This window comes from Hyla sarda, chromosome 1 (genome assembly GCF_029499605.1).
Source record: "Hyla sarda isolate aHylSar1 chromosome 1, aHylSar1.hap1, whole genome shotgun sequence".
Taxonomy (NCBI): domain Eukaryota; kingdom Metazoa; phylum Chordata; class Amphibia; order Anura; family Hylidae; genus Hyla; species Hyla sarda.
In genome coordinates this window covers 534,362,374-534,379,360 of record NC_079189.1, presented here as the reverse complement: position 1 = coordinate 534,379,360, position 16,987 = coordinate 534,362,374, and the positions used below count along the sequence as shown (strand labels likewise).

The following is a 16,987-nucleotide window of genomic DNA, read 5'->3' as shown; positions in this document are numbered from 1 at the left end:
GGAGCAGCGGAGGGTGAGAGTACTACCTTCCAACATAGCCCCAGGAGGGGGATGATGGTGGAGTAGTCAGGGTGTATCAGGCCTCTACCGTTGCAGGATTCAGCTGGGAAAGGGCAGAGGGAGACCCAGAAGCAGCAGTGCCCTGAACACGGGAGGCCCAAGATGGCAGCCCCCCTCCCACCGGAGAAGACAGGAGGGAGGTCCCAGGTGTGAGCTGGAGAGACGGAGCAGGCATTGAGCCCGGTGCAGCAGCGGGCAACACAGGAGAGGCACTCACCGGGCATCCTTCAGTGTGAGGAGAGGAGCCTCTGCAGTCCCGGCCGACAGTGTAGCTGCTGGCCCCTCTGCTGCAGTGAGAGGAGAGCAGGAAGATAGCGATGGAAGTTATTGTAGCAGCCACCGAGAGCTCCGGGGACCAGACAGCAGGGCTTTGGCAGGAGTCAGCTGGCGAGTTTCTCTAGCCAGGGCCGCACCCGCCGAACGGGAGCACAGAGACGGAGGAACACAAAGGGCACAATACAGTAAAGTATATTTTTATTATAGTTTATCCCACAGTGTCAGACATGTTTACTACCCCCATTTCCCCATTTGGTAGAATAGAGGCAGGTCAACCCATAAATTTGGTCACTGACTAGCAGCATGTATATGCATTATCTGATTCATACTCCCGCTCCACAAATATCCACAAAATAAAAATAAAAAAATCCACAAACAACAAAACTTTACATATAATCTCTTTTAATGAAACAATTAATTTTATTGCATTAAAAAATAAAAGAAATTACAAAGACAGAGCAGTTGACATATAAAAAGGCACAAACAAAAAAAAAATATGTAGCCCATTCAGTGAATGGTAGAGAAAGCAAAGTACCACAATGCACTGCTTCTTCTCCCAAAACACATACCACAGCACTGAGGTGGCAAAACCTCTGAAATTAAAAACAGCTATCATCACCCTGGTACCTCATTGCCATTCATTATGACTGACAGAGAGCAGAATACAAGGGCCAACATAGGCAGTAGTGCACTATTTCAGAAGTCCGGTTCATGCAATGTTTACAGAAAATATTTTCTTGCCATTTATAAATTATGTGTTACTAATAAGAAAAAAAAAAACAACATTACAAAATTCCCCAAAAATTCACCTTTGTAATGTCACTTTGACAGCCATCGTCACTGACAATTTTTTTGTATTATGTTTTAAAAAAAACACTTTTTTCAAATCTAATTTGTCACGTTAGATTGAAATTTTCCATTCAGCCCTGCTGTGAGCATAATACCAATACAAATGATTACTTTTTATTTTATTTTACTTAAACACATATACATTTTTTTTTGCATTTTTGTTTCTTGGATTAATCACTATATTAAAAAATAGATAATTTCTTCTCGTGTATTTTTAAATTGCTCCGTGAATTTAGAAATCTAGTAAAATTGAAAGCATTTAAATGAACATGTCTTTCCCACAGTAAAACTAAACCACCTGTAACATGTGCAGTACTTACAGATGCTAAAGTGCAACAATGCACTAACTCCTTTCAGTGTAGGAAGGGTTAAAACATTTCAATGCTCAGGGGAGCCCAGATTTCCCTGTCATTGAAGGGGTTAAAGGCACCTTAATGCAATCAGCTTACAAATTTTGGTTACTTACTAAATCTTTTTTTATTTAATTCAAATAGATTTTGCTCTCAAAAGGACTTGAATTAATATATTAAATTAAAAAAAGTTACAAAAAATAATTTTTATATTGATTCAACCCAAGTGGTCCCGTGTGTTCACCTGAATTTATATTATTATTTTCCATAAAATTTCCTGTTTAGCAGAAATATGAGAAGATTCACATTGACTTTTGCCTTGTCAAACATTTTCATCACAGCAACGCCGTCATACTGCATTTGCAGTAGATCCTGAAAAAGAGAAAACAAAATGAAGATTCTAATCAAGGTTACAGAACCTTTCTGAATTCAAGGGTCTAAACTGGATCAGAAAAACATGGCTGCTTTCTTCTAAATACAGCGCCAAATGTCCCCCAGACATTTTTTACATATAAACAGAATGTTTGAGCATCATATAACATGGTTGACTTACTATACCTATGTTTTTGTTTTAACAATTCCACAAAATCTAAAATCTCTACTTACCGACAAGCATTATATGGAATTATTTATTTATTTTTATTATATTTTACCCGCCAATGCATTTCTATACATTCTTTATGTAGTGGATACCTGAAAGTGAAGCTGGACCTTTTCCATTTCCACCCCAAGAAACTTTGCCTTTACTTCAAAATCACCAACTTCATCGCTGGGTGTGATGTCAAAGAGAACATTTTTGAATCTAAAAGAAAAAAAAGGAATGTGTAGCTCACTTAGAATTGCAAAAAAGGATGTACCTAAGGTTAACGGGGTTGCCCTCACCCAAGAAAGGCCAACATTTATGGAGGCGCACTTATAGTTGCCGGACGCCTCTGTGCCAGCCCGGACTTTGGATTCTCATACACCCCAACGGTCGGTGAGCACCAAACCTGCTTCCTCCTGTACCATGAACGTACATGATAAGAACGGAACTTGTGCCTGATACAATACCTCTACCTCAGCATCCTGATTGTTAAACTGTTGCAATGTGCTACCAATGAATCTTTAAAGGGGTAGTCCAGTGGTGAAAAACTTATCCTCTATCCTAAGGATAGGGGATAAGTTTGAGATCGCGGGGGGGGGGGGGGGTCCGACCACTGGGGCCCCCTGCGATCTCTCTGTACAGGGGCCAGGCTCTCTAGCCAGATAGCGGGGTCGACCCCCGCACGAAGCGGCGACCGACACACCCCCTCAATACATCTCTATGGCAGAGCCGGAGATTGCCGAAGGCAGCGCTCCGGCTCTGTCATAGAGTTGTATTGAGGGGGCGTGTCGGCCGCCACTTCATGCGGAGGTCGACACGCCCCCTTCCTGCGAACTGTCGGGGCTCCGTACAGGAGATCGCGGGAGGCCCCAGCGGTCTGACCCCCCGCGATCTGCAACTTATTCCCTATCCTTAGGATAGGGGATAAGTTGTTCACCATTGGGTTCACCACTGGATATCTCCTTTAATTTTGCTACTGTGCACTATACCACCAACGAAATATCACTGCTGAACATTTCTATATTATTTGAACTTTGCACTATGTCACCAACTATGCACTATGTCACGGCTATCATAACATCTAGCGCAAACTATTTTATTCTATTTTATACCATCCAGCCGTTTTCTTCTCAGTTGGTATACCCATTCTAGACTGTTTTTACATATATTTTATATTTACCATTTTAACCCCTCCGCCTGATGCAAGGGCCCTGCTAAGGCAACAGGAGGTTCACTTAATTTTAATTCTATTTTATGCATCATATGATAAATTGTCTTTATCTGGATCCTACTTCCTCTCATCTTTTCCTTCTCCCAATGTACCTTTGAGGACTGGTTTACATAATTTCCATTACCCCCATGAATCTAAAAGAAGACAGTTTAGTGAATGTTAATGTTATTTCCATCACTCTCAACAATGTAAACCAAACCTTTGCCACTTTCCATCTCAAATAACAAGAAGAATTTTTCTTTACCATTTATAAATATCTCCCAAATGGTTGCTTGTGCAGGACAATTTCTCATGCCGAATAGTAGACAGAGCAACACACTCCATGCTAGAAATTGAAATCATTAGCCGTTTGAAATTCTATATTAAAATTAAGTCAAAATGTAGGCATGGATTCAGGTTATACTTTCAAACTGCAGATCATGGGCCCAACTGCTTTCCCCCCATAATTTCTTAGGTGTTTGTTCTTCCCTACATAGTGTGTCAATGGATAAAGGGAACTTGCTATCACTTTTATGCTGCCTGAACTATTAATCATCAAAGCTGTACTCAGTGGTCCCTGTCTACCCCATAAGGCTTGATTTATAGATCTCTCAATCAAGGCTGGTGGGTTGGGGAGACTTGTGGTTTGGGCAGCGAAAAAGGATCGACAGGTTCCCTTTAAAGCCACCCATACACAAGATGGCCTTTTATTTGAATGCTCACGACTGACAACTATATTAGTGACTCTCCTACATATGTTCATAGAAAGGGGAAATTAGCTGCTGTCAGACACTGTCTGTACTTATCTTGGGGTAACAAGGATTGAGTATAGTTAAATACAACATGCCCAAACAGTCATTTAATTGACAATAAATGTTAAAAGACTCAAGCTGCCATCATGTACACTAGAGTATTGGCCAATCCCACTAAAATTAAGTAAGAGGCTTGTCAGATTGCATTTTGGTTATATGGCACTTGTAAACATCAGAATCACTTCAAAGTGATATTTCAATATTCACCATGACGTGCCTGCGTAATAGCTACAGGATTCAACAGACCAAGTCACAGCCTACTTGTGACTATGTTTGGCCTGTTTTATGTCAGTATAAACTTTATTTTCAGAGCACAAAAGCACAGTATACCAGGCTGCTGTGTCCCACAAATACCAGCATAAAACCAAACGTTGTCACAAGTAGGCTTTGTTTGGTCTATTTAATCCAATGGCTATCCCACTGGAAAGCCATGAAATATGCTGGAATACCTTCTTTATTGTATCCCAACATATACCTGTGGTGTACCGGAGAAATGTGATGTGAATAGCCCCTAAATGTTGTTATTACAGTCCAAGTTCACATACATTACAGTTTTTTGTTGTTTTATTAAATATATATATATATATATATATATATATATATATATATATATATTATAATCTTTCATTAGATCATGAAAAATCAAGAGTGGATCAGATTGAGTGTCACTATACGTTCTTTATTTCCACTTGAATACTGCATTTCTTGATCTGGGGTACTAGTATTTCATTTAAGCTACAGATACTCACTGGTTGGTCTGCAGGCCTTCTATTTCCAGAATAACGCCCTTTTCATGTAGTCTTGCCGCTGTGTATTTAAGAGAAGTCTGTTTCATTTTTTTACTACCTTTCTCCTCTCCTTTCCCATCCACTTTTATGGAACGCCTTGAATTCCTATGTAAAATACGCAAGTATTACGGAATATACTGTAAAGAATTAAAATGTCACAGTATTTTATAATTTTATTAAAAAAAAAATAAAAAAAACACACACACATAATAATCTGCTTTGTGTTCCTTCTGACTACATATTACCTAATTTATAACAGTCAGTATTCCACTTACAATCAGAGGACTGTAGACTACCATAAAATGGGCTACAGGGTCTGGAGTGATTTGCATTGATTTTGACAAGTTTGTACTAATTTTCTTTAGAAACTATTTAGAAGATTAATATAGTTAAAAGGGGTATTCTGGCTTTATACATCTTGTCCCATAAGCCAGAATACCCCTTTTAAATAACATTTTTGCAGATACATATGTGGTGAGGGCAGATGTTGTTACCCTAGGGGCAGATGGCATTAACCCCTTGTATTCGTGATGCCAGCGCGTGGTTTAACCCCTTGAGGACGGAGGGTTTTTCCGTTTTTGCACTTTTGTTTTTTCCTCCTTACCTTTTAAAAATCATAACCCTTTCAATTTTGCACCTACAAATCCATATTATGGCTTATCTTTTGTGCACCCAATTCTACTTTGTAATGACATCAGTCATTTTACCCAAAAGTCTACGGCAAAGCAGAAAAAAAAAATCATTGTGAGACAAAATTGAAGAAAAAACTTAATTTTGTAACTTTTGGGGCAGTACATTTTTCGGTAAAAATGACACCTTATCTTTACTCTGTAGGTCCATATGATTAAAATGATACCCTACTTATATAGGTTTCATTTTGTTGTACTTGTGGAAAAAATCATAACTACATGCAGGAAAATTTATACGTTTAAAATTGTCATCTTCTGACCCCTATAACTTTTTTATTTTTCTGTGTATGGGGCGGTATTTTTCTGTGTATGAGGGCTATTTTATTTGCGTTGTGATCTGAAGTTTTTATTCATTTTTTCATTATATAAAAAGTTACCAAAAATACGCTATTTTGCACTTTGGAAATTATTTGCGCATACGCCATTGACCGTGCAATTTAATTAATTATATATTTTTATAATTCAGACATTTCCACACGTGGCAATACCACATATGTTTATATTTAGGTAGACAGTAATAGTCTTGACAGCTCAGTTAGTTCCAAGAAGGTGACCAGTGACTTTAGAGACCTTAGGGGACTTATAGTGGATTTGGACAATTTGCTGCAGGCCCACGCTTACTGTATATACAGACCAATCTTGACTGATTTGACTAGACTGACTTCACCCCGTATGTGGCTTACCAGGTTTTGACGTTCACCTGTGGGGCACTGGATTAGTGGAAGTGTGGCTGCTTGATAGGCTTTAGGCCTCCCCAGGACACCAGACACACTTTCTCTGGACTTCACTGCTCTGTTTCTCAGCTAAGCAGGAACTGAACTCAACTAGCTCCTCCCAGGGATTATATGGGGGAGACTCTGGAGGGGTCCCATAGGTCACCCGGTAAGTCAATTGATCACTAGTACTGTTTATAGAACATAGTAGAAAGGGAGACCCAGGAGTCACTGAAATAGAGTCCACCTGAAAGGGCAGCAATGGTACAGGGGTGTAACTCCTGTACTGGGCCGCCACACAGGTTTCACACAAGGAACATTTATCATATATTTAGAATGCAAATGGCCTTAATGTTGGAACCCAATGCAGTGGCGTAGCAACAGGGGCCACAGTTGCTGCTTGATCCCTAGGCCCCCAGTTCACTATATGGGGACAATAAGGGACTATCTACTATATAAGGGCACAGAGGCACAAATAGTAGTTTTCCCCTAATTACTATATTGGGGCAAACTACTATTTAGGGACACAGAGGGGGCCTATCTAATGTATGGAGACAGAGGAGCCTAACTACTGAACTACTTTATGGTCCATAGAGGGGCCATACAAGTCTTGGTATACTGGATTTGGCTATCACAGAACACCTGTATTATTTAAAAAAAAAAATTTGATCAGAAACACCAACTCATCATTTAGTTCTGAGACATCTTTGTACACAATATATTTCTGTGTATACACTTTGTGCAGGGTTGAAGTCCTGCAGGAACGTGTGGGAACTGAGTTCCTGCACTTTTTCCACAGCATGAACACCGTTTCCATCCTGCAGGACAAGCCCTTGAGTGGAAATCTTGTGCGAGTTTCCACACTTTTTTCCCCCCTGGACTTCACCCCTGACTTTAGGGCGTTTTTCCTCCAATACCTCCTCACTTCAGAAGCCGTATATAAGTATATCATGAACATCTGTAAAAACAACATACTTCCTAGTTAAGTTGTCCAGACAGGTCTTGATGTATGTGTTATAATAGGTTATCTGGTCTTCAAAGAATGCTGTCTTAGAGTTTAGGGCATTCAGCGTTTGCTGTAACTTTACAAGTTCAGCTTTTCGCCGTTGCCTGTGTCGCCTTTGGTTACGGATGTCCTGTAAGGATATTGAAAAAGAAAATACAGTTTATATTAAATCATACTATAAGATTTAAAGGTTTGTCTGGGGATTTTAATTTTTTAAATTTTTCTAACAGAATTTTTAACAATTTTAAATAATAAAAGAAGCCATGCTCACCTCATCAATCCCCACTGCTCGTATTTCCACACTTCCCCCATCTCTACACGCTGCTCTCTCTTGACACGGGAGATGAAGATCCTGCTGCCAATCACTCGCTGGAACAGATCAGCACTGAACCAATGATTGGCTGGAATAGTTAATGTCTTGTGTCAAGAGGGACCAGGAAGTAGAGACTGAATGAAGATCGGAGAAATGTGGAAATGAGAATGTGGTGGCCTAGTAAGTATACATTAGGTTGCTGTGGCTAAGTTTGAAGGACAGTAACATTTGTGTTTCAAGTGCTGAAGGCCAATGTGACTGTATTTTCTAAATTTGTATTTTCCGGTTGTAACCTGTATACACTACTAGAGTTCTCCAGCATGCAAAGGGTTACATTTTGCTAAAATTGTCTTGCATTGCATTTGCTAAATGTACAGGAAGCTGAATATATTCACAGCTAAAGACTCCTGGCAAATATCTGCTGGAGTGGTCCCAACTTCAACCCCCTAGCCTGGGGAGAGGTGGGTCTTGATCTCTTGAGTGAGTTAAGGTCTATTCACACGGCAGAATTTCCACTTGCAGAATTCCGCCTCAATTTAAAGCCCATAGACTTCTTTGGGATTCTGCACTCCCATTCACACTTCTGAATTTCTGCTTGCGGAATTCCGCTAGCGGAAATTCAGAAGTGTGAATGGGAGTGCGGAATCCAATAGAAAACTATGGGCTTTGATTTGAGGCAGAATTCTGCAAGCGGAAATTCTGCCATTTGAATAGAGAGTCTAGTCCGGCCTTTAGTCAGAGGACATGTAAGTTAGTCAGATCTTCTCACAGTAATCGTTTATATATACATGTCCCTTTAAGAATATCATATTTGGTATTATGGTCTATTCACACGTACAGTATTATGTGCAGATTTGATGCACAGGATTTTCTGCACAGAATACTGTACGTGTGAATGGACCCTTATATAATACTTTTGTTTCTTGTCAGGAGTAGATGATAAACTATTTTAGCTGATCTAAATGGATAGAATGAGTTATTTCTGTGGGAATTGTGTATGCCTTAGCTTTTGTTTACAGCCCTATGTAAAAGCAGTCTATGGTGAGGTTTTGGAATATTCTCTGCCAAAAGTTTATTGTCTACTGAGATGTTTATGGTGTGGAAGGGGTAAGTATTAGGACGAAAAATCCCTTAAAATACTATATACTCTCAATGTACCTGAAGAATATTAACAAAGCATGGTTTCCCCCCTTACTGGGTGTTATAGGGATATTGTAAGCCCCGTTGGGGCTCAGGTGAGTGATTAAGAATATGTTTGATGCTTTAATTGAAGGGAATTAATAGGAATGGGAAACTGCAGAACCTTAGCAATCTCATTGATGATTTCTTGGTATTTCATTTCTTCTGTCACTAGTCCAGCTTGTTCTAAAGTGCGAAGATTCCTAAGGATTTTCCTTTTCTTTTGTTCCAGGGGCAGTTGACCATCTTCCAAAACAGACTGACTTCTCTTCATTTTATCTGGTGTCCTGGCATCTAAAACAGCACGTTTCTCAATAACCTTCAAGTGTTCATTTTCCTAGAAGCAAAGTGCACAGAGATACTTAGTGAGCCTGTCTACATAAAGTGGTATACATCAGTTATAATGGGCCTTCTGCAGCAGTTTTCGCAAAACTGGTATAGAACTACAGTGTGTGTCAAAGTATCCTAAAGCTCATTTCATAGCACAAATCCATTCAGCCTAGCCCTGGTCACATCAAGCCATTCTCCATAACATTGATGGGCTTAGTTCACGCCGTTAATGTATGATCAGTGGGACTAAGGTGCTGCACCAGAGACAACCATAGAGACAGGATGCTTTCATGATCCTCATAGGTGGGGTCCCAGTCTATGGATCCTCATAGGTCACACATGAATGTCCTATCCTAATAAAAACGTTTATCATGGGAAAACCTCTGTAGCAGTTTGTCATATTCATTATGTTATCAGATGTAGACATTTGATACCTAGATATAAACTGGTTTAACTTTAAATTACCTGGTAATGTATTTTTAATAAATGGAAGTAAAACACATTGGCCCTCATTTACTATTCTAAACCGACTTGTTTTGTCGGGTTTTTTCGGCGCATCTTTGTCTGCGACATGTCGCAGACATCGTGCGCCAGTCTACGACACGATGCAACATTTTTTCCCGACGAACCAGATGTGGATTCTCCCAAACCCGAAAAAGGGGCATAACCCGACATTTCTGAGCTTTCCCACGTATTTATAAAGGTTTCCAACCCGAATTTGTTGAATTGTTGTGGATTTTTTCCCGACAACTCAGAGGAGTTGGAAACCAAAACCAACAAAACCCACGTGCGACAAACAGGATGCGACATAATAATAAATACCAGGGGAAAAAAGCAGTCGGGTAAGAAAGCAAGATAGACTTACAACCCGATTTTGTAAGTAAATGAGGGCCAATGTAATAAAGGCCAGGTTACTAACCTATATTTACGTAGACATTTTACCACTTCCCTTTAGACAGAAAGTCTTGATCACTACTATCATGACCTAAATAAAGATAAACATCTACCGTTGACAGATACAATGTTAATATATCACATAATGTTTTACTCTATTGTACGCCATTCAGTCTTAACAAGGGCCATAAAATAGCTTATGCTGCCCTAGGCAGTAAGACTAAAGATACCCTACAAAGAGTAGAGTCACACACAGTGTACATGCTGTGTATTTCACGCTACAGAAAATACAGTATATTTTGCTACAGGCTGATACCCAGGGCATCTCTGTGGCAGCCCTGTGTTCGCAGTGAGGTTTGGAGGCGAGCTTGCGCATCATAGACATGTCGATGCGCTGGCCCCAACTCCAAACCTCATTGCGCACACAGGTCTGCTGCCGAGTAGCCCTGTGTGTCTGTTTATAGTAGAAAATGCAGGGTATACGCTATGTGTGACTCTACATTTAGAGCGATTCCACAAAAGAGTCCCCCTCTCTCAAGCTGGTCCCTGAGGGTAAGAGATAGGTGGAACTCCTCACTGTTAAAGGTAGAGATGAGTGAATTTTTGGAAAATTAGATTTGGCCGATTCGGCAAATTTTCAAAAAAAATTTGGTTCTGTCCGAATTTATTTTTTGCGAATCTGTATTAAAAAAGGCTATTTCTGGCCTAGAGTGAGCCTCAATATGGGTGTAGATTACTTTACCTTGCTGAAACAGGCATAGGGTATGTGCTGGGTTAGTGAAATAATACTGTTATTCAGTATGACATGCAGATTAGAGGTGTCGCTATTCGAATCACTGTCGCAGAGCAGCACAATGACAGAGCCTGGAGGTGACATCAGTAAGAAGAGACCATATAGTGGCTGAATGAGACAGCGTGGAGGTGGTGGCAGCATGAGGAGACCATATAGTGGCTGAATGACACAGCGTGGAGGTGGCAGCAGCATGAGGAGACCACGTAGTGGCTGAATGACAGAGCCTGGAGTTGGCAGCAGCAGGAGGAGACCATATAGTGGCTGAATGACACGGCCTGGAGTTGGAGGGCAGCATGAGGAGACCATTTAGTGGCTGAATGACACACTGTGGAGGTGGCGGCAGCATGAGGAGACCATATAGTGGCTGAATGACCCAGCCTGGAGGTGGCAACAGCTTGACGAGACCATAGGGCCTCCCAATTGAAAAGATTAAATATATTTTTTAACATTTAAATTGAAGATTTCAAATAGATGAACCTAAAAAGTTTTATTTAATGTGCCAGCAGCATGAGGAGACCACATGGCAGTACAGTGACACAGCCTGGAGGCGGCGGAAGCATGAGAAGAACATATGGTGGCAGAATGAGACAGCCTAGAGCTGGCATCAGCATGAGGAGAACATATGGTGGCAGTATGAGACAGCCTGGAGGTGGCATCAGCAGCATCAGGAGTCCTGAAAGTGACCCGGTGACATAGTGGGACGGTGGGTGGCAATACCAGTACCTGGTGAAAAAAGGTTGGTGTAAAAAGTTGGCATCAGATGTGTGGCGTCAGGTGGGTGGCAGGATCAGAATAGTAGCTTAGGCAGGTAGGCAGAAGAAAACGGTCTCTTTTGTAAAAGTGTTAGTGTACACAAGTAAGTATATTAAGCATATGCATTACATAAAACTTAACTTTTAATAATATTCTTAGGATAAAATATATGTACCCAAAATGTTATTGAAAGAAAAAAGAAATGAAAGATGTGCAAAAAACACCATGTGCCACCTACACCACCAAGTATTGATGTGATGCAAAGACCTCTAAAAGGTGGAAGAGAACAACGTATGGTCCATTGTAACCAGTGGGGGTAAAAACTTCCCTTGTAAGGCCCTTCTCTCGCATTATTAATTCCATCCTTGGCAAGTGTTACTCACCCTAAAAAGGGTGGACCAACACAGCAAACGCTCCCTATTTTCACCTAAAAACCCTGGGAAATGGGTTTTTATGGCGAGTAACACTTGCCAAGAAGGGAATTAATAATGCGAGAGTAGGGCCTTATAGGGGAAGTTTTTACCCCCACCGGTTACAATGGAAAATACGTTGTTCCCTTCCACCTTTTAGTGGTCTTTGCATCACATCAATACTTGGTGGTGTAGGTGGCAAAATTGTGTTTTTTGCACATCTTTCCTTTTGTTTGATTTCCCAAAAATTTTGTGTACATATATTTCATCCTACGAAAAGTTAAGTTTTAGCTAATGTATATCCTTAATACTTACTTGTGGTCTGATGTGGAGGAATGTCTACTCTCATCCCTCAGGCATTGGTGCGTGGAAATCCTGGCTGATCCATGCCTGATTCTTCTTCACAAAGGTCAGTCTCTCCACATTTTTCGTGGAGAGACGAGTTCTCCTTGGGGTGACTATGGCCCCCGCTGCACTAAACACCCGCTCTAATGGCACACTACTGGCAGAGCTGTACAGCTTTTCCAGGGCAAACTCTGCTAGTTGCAGCCACAAACCAAGTTTGGCTTCCCAGAATTACAGTGGATATTCAAGGTGTGTTGGCATGGTTATGTCAAGGTATGCAACCACCTGCTGGTTCAGGTCTTGCTCCAGGTCTACCTGCTGCAGATGAGTTGCTTCACTATGCGAGTGAAGAAAGCTACCCATCAGCAACTGTAGACTCTGGTTGCTGCTGATGGAGCTAGTACTGCTCCTGCCACCCCACCCCTCCCCAGGAGGCATGGCAGTGGAAGGTGAGCGCAGAGGGCCCCCCCGAGTCAGACCTGCGAGAGGATGGACAATGGCGCAGGTAGGCATCGGCCAACTGACTATGTAGGATGTCTCTGTAGTACGTCAGTTTGTCCTCCCTCAGTGGGTGTAAAAAAGGCCCCCATTTTGTGGCGGTAGTGAGGGTCCAATAAGGTGGAGAGCCAGAAGTCATCCCGCTGCCAAATGCTGACAATTCAGCAGTCACTACGCAAGCAAGTGAGCATGCATCGTGCCATTTGTGGAAGTGACTCGGAGGGACTCCCTGCCTCCATCTCCACTGCATACTACCACGGTGTGTCTGGGTCCTCTGTCTCGCCTTCCTCATAACCCTCTAGCTGCTCCTGCTCCTCCTCTCCTGGTCAGATGACTAGAAAAAGTGCCCATTTCGCAAAACCTAAACTATGCTCCACTGTTCCCCTCCCCCTCCAGTTCAGCCATCACAGGGCTCATGTGGTCGTGAGATGTAGGCGCCACTTCACCAGTGCCCTGACCAGCCGTAGTTTCCAACACGTGTTGTAGGAAGTGAAGCAGTGTAATGACGTAGTTCATCCTGTAATCCTGGCAACTTACTAATAATGTGGCTTCCTCAATAGACCTGAGCTAACGGCAGAGGTCACATATGAGCTGCCACTGGTTGACATTGAAGTTACACAGGGGAGTCCCCCTATCTCCTTGGATCATCAAGAAATCGGTGATGGCTTTTCTCTGTTCGTATAGTCGGTCCAATATATGGATGGTGGAATTCCAGCGTGTGGAAACGTTGCAAATCAGACTATGTTGGGGGATACCGTTCTGACACTGTTGCTCAAGGAGGGTGTGCTTTGCGGTGTATGAGTGGCTGAAGTGTATGCAAAGTTTCCTTCCCATTGTTAGGATGTCTTGCAGATAGGGGGAACTCTTCAGGAACTGCTTGACAATCAGATTGAACACGTGTGCCATGCAGGGCGCATGCCTCAGGCTTCCTTGTCGCAGAGCAGACAAGATGTTCTTCCCGTTGTCGGTCACCATGGTTCCCATTGCCAGTTTCCAAGGATTAAGCCATGATTCGAATTCTCGATGAATGACTTTTAGCAGTTCCTCCCCTGTGTGACTCCGTTCGCCAAAGCAAACCATGTGAAGAACGGCATGACACCTCCATGCCCTGCACACATGATATGCTGGAGGGGCACCGAGACTTGTCCGTGCAGTGGAGGCTGAGGACATGGTGGAGGATGAGGAGGCGGAATTGCACACTTTTGCAATTGCACAATTGTCACAGGACCAACAGCCAGAGAGCCTGGAGGTGGAAGTGGCGTGACCTGTCCAAGATGCTGATGTGGCTGTGCAGGAACCACACTAAACCAGTGGGCCGTAAAGGCGTAAAGGACATGTATTGTCCCTGACCATAGTTACAGCTCCAGATGTCGGCACTGTCGTGCACTTTGGTACAAACCGACAGGCTCAAGGACTGGCCTACCTTCTGTTCCACAAAATTGTGCAGGGCTGGAACTGCCTTCTTCGCAAAGAAATGACGGCTTGGGACTCTCTGCCTCGGCTCGGCACAGCCATCAGTTCCCTGAAAGGTGTCCACCACTTGAAAAGGGAGCGTCTGCAGCACCAGCAACTTGGAGAGGAGCACATTCAGCTTCTGCGACTTTGGATGAGTGGGCGCATACTGTTGTCTCTTGGACATGGCTTCGCCGATGGATTGCTGGCTAAATGACTGACTCGAAGTAGGAGGAGCATCTGGAGCGACAGAAGATGGGTATGACACACAGCTCCCTTCGGCTGAGTTGGTGGAGCCTTGGCTGGCTGAAATAGGGAGCGGCATGCCACTGGGTCACGCGGCAGGCTGGACCCCCACATCGGAGCCAGGTTCTCACAGGCAGCTTTATGGTGACGCTGCATATGTTAACAATGGGCTGTGGTGCCAACATTGGGACCCTGGCCACGCTTCACCTTCTGCCGACACATCTTGCATGTGGCCAGGTTAACATCCTCCAGATGCTTGATGAAAAACTGCCACACCGCCGAGTAGCTGATTTTCCCACCAACAGTGCGCACCGATTGACTTCTACTGCCACCAACTCCAGGAACCCTTGTTCCACTACCTCCCGGGAAGGTAGGCTGCCGCAAAGCAGGTGGTCTACCCCGAGCACGTTTGACTCCAGACTTTCCACTTCTGCCACCATGCTGACTGCCAACCGTGCTACCACCTTGCTGGCTCAGCTGCTGCCTCACGGGCAACCTGCAACCCTCTTCTCCTGATGATGATGAAGCCCCTTCTGCACCCAGCTCCCAAGTGTGATCGGCTTCATCATCATTGAGTTGTGTCTGCACCTCACTGATGTCCTCCTCAGGTTCCTCAACAGTGTCTGCTTCAGGAGCCTGAACGCTCGCAACACCACCTCCCACGCCACTCTCCTCATCCCTACCTGCCTGCCAAGCGGAGGAAGTGGCGGATGTCTCCTCCACTTCTTGGCTGGGCAGTAGCTGCTGACTGTCCTCTAGTAGATGGTCCGCACTAAATAGTAGAGCAGAACCCACAGCATAAGATACTTCTGTGGGGGAGGGAACAGCATAGGACCGAGGCAACTGGAGGACAGGGACTGCTCCTGGGCCATGCCAACTGAGGGTTGTGTCTGAGGAACCCACCGACTGTTGACTGGGAGTGTCAGATGTCACTTATGATGAAGTCGATGACAGTGTTAACCAATTGATGATGGCAGATGGGTTGCTGGTCCAGACACGACCGTTAGCTGATACCGGGAACTCAGGCCTCTCACTGCAACTCCTGCTGCCACTCGCCCCTAGTCTGCTGCGACCTCTGCCTGATGAATTTAGGCCTCTGCCACTCCTCTGTGCATGTCCTGACACTTTTCTGCCTGACATACTTAGTGCGTATATGAGGGGAGTACAATACGCTCCACTACGCTTAAAACAGTATATGTCTACAACACCACCAGGTGTGTACTTTTGGCTGGCCTTTCGCAGTATTTAGGCCCTTAAGACTAACAGAAACAAAATGGTACACCACTTAGATCTATGCACAAGTTAAACTTAATACAGGACAATACGCTTTTAGTGCTCTGCTCACCCTAACTGGCTGGCTACTATTAGCGTTTCAGCTGTTGCACACACCAGTGCTGCAGCACACAGTCGCTGTGTACTACACCAAAAATTGCACTTTCTCTCTCAATCTCTCTCCCTTCCCTATCAGTGCTTCTAGGCTGGATTTGGGCTCTGTCCCTCTCTCTATGCAATAGAACGTTGATGGGACTGGGAGGTGAATCACTGCTGTAAAAATGTTTTTTTCTGTGCAATACACACTGCTGTCTGTCCCTCTCTTTCTGTAATAGAATGCTGATGTGACTGGCCGCAAGATGGCTGCCGATTATTTAAGGCTGTGACATCACAGGAGTGGCTGGCTGCTGATAGGCTGCATGATGCATGATATTCAGGGTCATCCCGCCGACCCTTGTTCCCACCTTCCCAGGATTCCTTGCCCCATGTCCTCACATGTGAATCTTTCATTTTAGATGCCCTGGTGCCTGGACCGCACTAAATGGAGTTTAATGAAGTGATTCACATGATCGAATTGCGGTGATATTCACATTTGTTGCAAATCAAATTTTTCCTGAAATTCATAACGAATTCGGATTCGTCAGATTCAATTCACTCATCCCTAGTTAAAGGGTTACTCCAGTGGGAAAAAAAATGTTTGCAAGTCAACTAGTGCCAGAAAGTTATACAAATTTGTAAATTACTTCTATTTAAAAATGTAACCCTTCCAGTACTTATCAGTGCTGTATACTACAGAGAAATGTGTGTAGTTCTTTCCAGTTTGCAAGTCAACTAGTGCCAGAAAGTTATACAAATTTGTAAATTACTTCTATTTAAAAATGTAACCCTTCCAGTACTCATCAGTGCTGTATACTACAGAGAAATGTGTGTAGTTCTTTCCAGTTTGCAAGTCAACTAGTGCCAGAAAGTTATACAAATTTGTAAATGACTTCTATTTAAAAATGTAACCCTTCCAGTACTTATCAGTGCTGTATACTACAGAGAAATGTGTGTAGTTCTTTCCAGTCTGACCACAGTGCTCTCTGCTGACACCTCTGTCCATGTCAGGAACTGTACAGAGCAGGAGAGGTTTTCTATGGGGATTTGATTCTACTCTGGACAGTTCC

General features: G+C 43.1%; 1 protein-coding gene across 3 annotated transcripts in view; it reads right to left on the bottom strand.

The window, feature by feature from the left end:
- Nucleotides 1-612: 612 nt before the first annotated feature.
- Nucleotides 613-16,987, bottom strand: part of IQGAP2 (IQ motif containing GTPase activating protein 2) — a 293,295-nt gene continuing 276,920 nt past the window's right edge. For all 3 annotated transcript variants that reach the window (XM_056540352.1, XM_056540362.1, XM_056540373.1), the window contains 5 exons: nt 8,953-9,165; nt 7,306-7,466; nt 4,890-5,033; nt 2,229-2,337; nt 613-1,907 (listed from right to left, as the gene is read on the bottom strand). In XM_056540352.1, the coding sequence (XP_056396327.1) occupies nt 1,794-1,907; nt 2,229-2,337; nt 4,890-5,033; nt 7,306-7,466; nt 8,953-9,165 (741 nt within the window). In that variant the 3' untranslated portion in view covers nt 613-1,793. The remainder of the gene's footprint in view (nt 1,908-2,228; nt 2,338-4,889; nt 5,034-7,305; nt 7,467-8,952; nt 9,166-16,987) is intronic.